At 36.7% G+C, this 4,293-nt stretch overlaps 1 protein-coding gene across 1 annotated transcript; it reads left to right on the top strand.

Moving 5' to 3' along the window:
• Window positions 1–1,655: 1,655 nt before the first annotated feature.
• On the top strand, window positions 1,656–3,448 carry LOC107470798 (ubiquinol oxidase 2, mitochondrial). The gene is made up of 3 exons (XM_016090216.3): window positions 1,656–2,250; window positions 2,608–2,736; window positions 2,921–3,448. Exons 1-3 carry the CDS (start codon window positions 2,080–2,082, stop codon window positions 3,317–3,319), a joined length of 699 nt encoding a protein of 232 aa, XP_015945702.1. The 5' UTR covers window positions 1,656–2,079; the 3' UTR covers window positions 3,320–3,448.
• The last annotated feature ends 845 nt before the right edge of the window (window positions 3,449–4,293 follow it).

The following is a 4,293-nucleotide window of genomic DNA, read 5'->3' as shown; positions in this document are numbered from 1 at the left end:
AGAAGTAGCCAACAGTAAGCTAATTCAACTTGGTTTAAAATAATTAAATTTAAATTTTTTAAATTTTAAATTTTTATTTTAAAAGATAAAGTATTATTTTTTATTCTTGAATAATTTTTTTATATTTTTTTTTGTCACACTTATAAAATAAATAGTAAAAATTATACTTTATCCTCTAAAATAAAATTTAAAATTTTAAAAAATTCAGAATAATTAGCCTGCTCACATATGAATAATCGGGTACGATCTTTAGATCTAATCTTAAATCTGACTTCAGGAGTAACTCAGACGTTCCCAAGATAACCATCCACCATGAAAAAACTATGAATAATGCTAAAAAATATGGTGCAAGGTCTCTCAGCCATTCTACAAATAGTTCTCTATTAAGGAGTAGGGGTGGCAAAACAGGTTGAACTCGTCGGACCGACCAACTAAACCCGCTAAAAAAGGCAGGTCAGGCTAGGATTTGGAGCCCGCCAAATTAAAAAAATTCGCTAAACTCGCACCGCCAAATTGACGGGACGGAGCGGGCCAGTCCGCCGGGTCAAAAATTTTTATTTTTTTTTAATTAAATAAAAGAGTGATTACTATTCTAAAATTAATAATTATAGAATTTTCAAACACTTTTTTTTGTTTTTGTTTTTATTCTTCTTTTAGTTATTAATTTTATTTATTTTATTTTATAATTTCGTATATTTGTTCAAATTATGTGACTTATTTTTTAAAAGATGATTCTATTGACATATTATTTTAAACAATTTTATTGAAATTAAAAATTAAAAAAAGATAATGAAAAAATTATATTATAATTTGACTATTTTTTTATTTGTATTTGATTTTTTGATTATTTTTTAGTTAATTTTAATGAATTTTTTAAATAAAAAAAAGAGTCAAGCGGGTTAGCCCGCCAATCCGCCATAAAACAGAGTGGATTAACATTTTAAACTCATCTTAGTTGGCAGGATGAATCGGCTCGTCCCATTTATAAAATGGGTCTAGGCAAAATAGAGTAGATTAGAGCGGACCGACCCGCTTTACCACTCATATTAAAAAGCAATTATCGTTTATACGCGTACTAAAGAACACTTCAAAAGTTTGGACCATCATCAATCTTCACAAATTAAACCACTTTGAAACAACTATATCAAAATAAAAAAATAACCTGTTCAACTCTTAGAGTTAATAAAGTGTCTTATTTTTTTATTAATTGCATTTGATGAAAAATATTAAAAAAAAATTACCCACTAATTCTTTTCCATCCCTATTATATATGTAATTGATAATTGATCATTGATAATAGACAATCTACCAAGAAACAAATTCTTTTACGAAATAAAATTTTGAGGAATAATTTTAGTAAAAGTTTTTTTTAGACTCATTTGAACTTTGCAGTATTACTCTTTTCTAAATAATATTTTTCTTCCCAAATTGCACCTCCCTTTCACCCTTTGGGATATCAACGGTCAACGGTTATCGGTTGATAAAAGGACAAGGGCTATTTGCCTATTTGGCTATGCAGGCTCTACATAGTATACGCTGCACTGAATCTGATCCACTCTAACCGCCTTACTCGATCAAACTAGATGCTCAGTTTTCGTGACAGTTTCTTATCTAAAACTGCGCGCTTCTATTGCCAATCAAACTCCCTCCACCCCTTTCCCACCCATCATACCCGTCCATTACATCTTAACCGCCTAAATCCACGGTCAAAAACACTTCTAACCGCTCAGCCCTCACTCATCACACGAAACATGCACAGCACCGAAACTTTCTACTCCGGCGCTTCTATTTCCCTCCATACATAACCGCTAAGCTTCCTCCTCGTTAAACTGCAATTTAAAAATTCGTGGCAATTCTGTTGAAGAAGTTTCAATAAGAGCCGCGATTCTTCTCTCGAAACGATGAAGCATGCTGCATTCAGTTCTGTGGTTCTCCGAGCTCTGATCAACGGCAGGAATAACTGTAACCGTAGTGGCACCGCGGTTGCAACTGCGACGGTGATGCCGTTTATGGCGGCGGAAATGAGCCGCCACTGCCGGTGCTGGTGGCTTGAAAAGAGGATTCCCCTGCTGGAAGAGAATGATGGCTTCCGAGTCCCTGCGGTCGCCTGTTGAGGCAAATTCGACGGAAAAGAAGGAGGAGGAGAAGAAGAGTGAAGGCAATAGCCTTGTGGCCTCGAGTTATTGGGGGATTTCGAGGCAGAAGGTTACGAGAGAGGATGGGACGGAGTGGCCTTGGAACTGCTTCATGGTGAGGAACTGAGGATTCAGTTTCTGATTGTTTGAGTCGGCAAATTATTTAATTATTTTGTACTCTATATATTTACGGCCTTTTATAGTTCTATAGCTCTGAAGTATAAATGTTCATGCGAATTTCCGTGCATTGGTTCGTTCATTATGAAATTTACGATCTGTTAAGGTAAATCTTAGCATTACCACAAGATTTTGTTGCTCTTATGAAGTAGAGGTTTTTTGTTAGTTGTTTTGTCATGCTGATAATTATTGGAATTCTTTTAAAGAGGTTATATCAGTATATAGAACCACTAGTTTTTTGGGCTATGGCTATCTTTGAACAGATGTTAGCATGTTTTCCTTTTTGTCTATGCAGCCGTGGGAGACTTACCATTCAAACTTGTCAATTGATTTGACCAAGCATCATGTTCCAAAGAATTTTCTGGATAAAGTTGCTTATAGGACAGTGAAGCTCATCAGAATTCCGACTGATGTTTTTTTCAAGGTGTGTAGTATAAAATCCCCTATAGTGGGCATCATCCCCAACAAAATAAAAAAGAAGCCAGTATATAATTTGTGTATAAAGGGGGATATATAAAGAGATACCACAACTTCATTAGCAAACTATCAAGATATTTTCCATGTGTATAAGTTGTCCTTCATCATAATCCATGGCGTGATATTTCTAGAGACAATATGGTTGCCGTGCAATTATGCTTGAAACAGTTGCAGCTGTTCCTGGAATGGTGGGAGGAGTGTTGTTGCACCTGAGGTCACTCCGCAGGTTTCAGCACAGTGAGGGCTGGATCAAAGCATTGCTTGAGGAAGCAGAGAATGAGAGAATGCACTTAATGACCATGGTGGAACTTGTGAAGCCTAAATGGTATGAAAGAATACTTGTTCTTGTTGTTCAGGGAGTTTTCTTCAACGCGTTCTTTGCGCTTTACTTACTCTCCCCAAAGTTAGCTCATAGAGTTGTTGGGTATCTTGAGGAGGAGGCCATACATTCTTACACTGAGTTCTTGAGGGACCTAGAGAGTGGTGCAATTGAAAATGTTCCTGCTCCTGCCATTGCAATAGATTATTAGAGGCTTCCCAAGGACGCCAAATTGAAAGATGTTATTGATGGTTTTAGTGGCTAAGAGAAAGGGGGTTGAATCTTAGCCCCCTTTTCGATGCTAACACTTGCTGACCTTCAGAGAAGACTTTTCTGTTTTTTTTTTGCTTGTCACTGGACACGAGCAACTTTGTTTTGTCTCGTCCCTTGTCACGAGAATTTTTGTTTTGTCTCGTCACTTGGCACGAGATAATTTTGGTTTTTGCTCCTGTGTAGTAGAAATACAGAAATGGAGTAGAAAGAGAAGAAGATTGCACCTAGATATATCCTGGTTCGGCTGCTAAGTGCAGTGCAGCCTACATCCAGTCTCCATCACAAACATGATGGAATTTCACTATAATCAATCTGATTACAACTTTGTAAAGTGCTGACCCAACTTACAAGGGGATTCTCACAGAATCATGAAACACAACATAGATGAACAAAGAACCTCTAAGACATCTATGGCTTTTTCTTTTAATTTTGCACTCTGCCTTTTTTCACTCTATGGCTTTTTCATACAAACCTCACTTGTTTGCCTTTTTCCATGAGACTCAAGACATGATAAAATTAAACAGAAAAACTACAAAACAGAATACATTGAAGGAGAAGAGAAATCTGTCTGCCTTCAACCATCACTTCGCCACTCTAGCTACTCCCTGTGGTGGTTGAGCATAATCAAAGACAAGCCATGCTTCAAGAATCTCCCTCCTGGCCGAATCTTCTTCTTCCATTTTTGAGCATGTAAGGCTCAAGATAGCCTCACCAAATCTAACCACATTTGGTAAGTATCTTAGCCACAGCTCACTTTTATTTTGGTATGTTTTCTTGCCATCATTAGCTTGATGGTCTTGATGCATGCAGCTTCTTCCTTTTCTTGGTTGAAGAACATTTCTTCCATTGTTTCCTGGACAAGGACCGAGAAAGAAGAAGAAAGAGATGAGAGAGAATTAAAGAATCTGAAGA

The sequence above is a fragment of the Arachis duranensis genome, chromosome 10, assembly GCF_000817695.3.
Source record: "Arachis duranensis cultivar V14167 chromosome 10, aradu.V14167.gnm2.J7QH, whole genome shotgun sequence".
NCBI classification, from domain to species: domain Eukaryota; kingdom Viridiplantae; phylum Streptophyta; class Magnoliopsida; order Fabales; family Fabaceae; genus Arachis; species Arachis duranensis.
The sequence above is the reverse complement of the archived record's forward strand: the minus strand, read 5'-3'. Positions and strand labels throughout refer to the sequence as shown.

Coding starts and splice junctions, on each gene's coding strand:
- LOC107470798 (XM_016090216.3), top strand. CDS start 2,080: ATGATGGCTTCCGAGTCCCTGCGGTCGCCTGTTGAGGCAAATTCGACG. Junction 2,251..2,607: donor GGCCTTGGAACTGCTTCATG/GTGAGGAACTGA, acceptor TTGTCTATGCAG/CCGTGGGAGACTTACCATTC. Junction 2,737..2,920: donor CGACTGATGTTTTTTTCAAG/GTGTGTAGTATA, acceptor TGATATTTCTAG/AGACAATATGGTTGCCGTGC.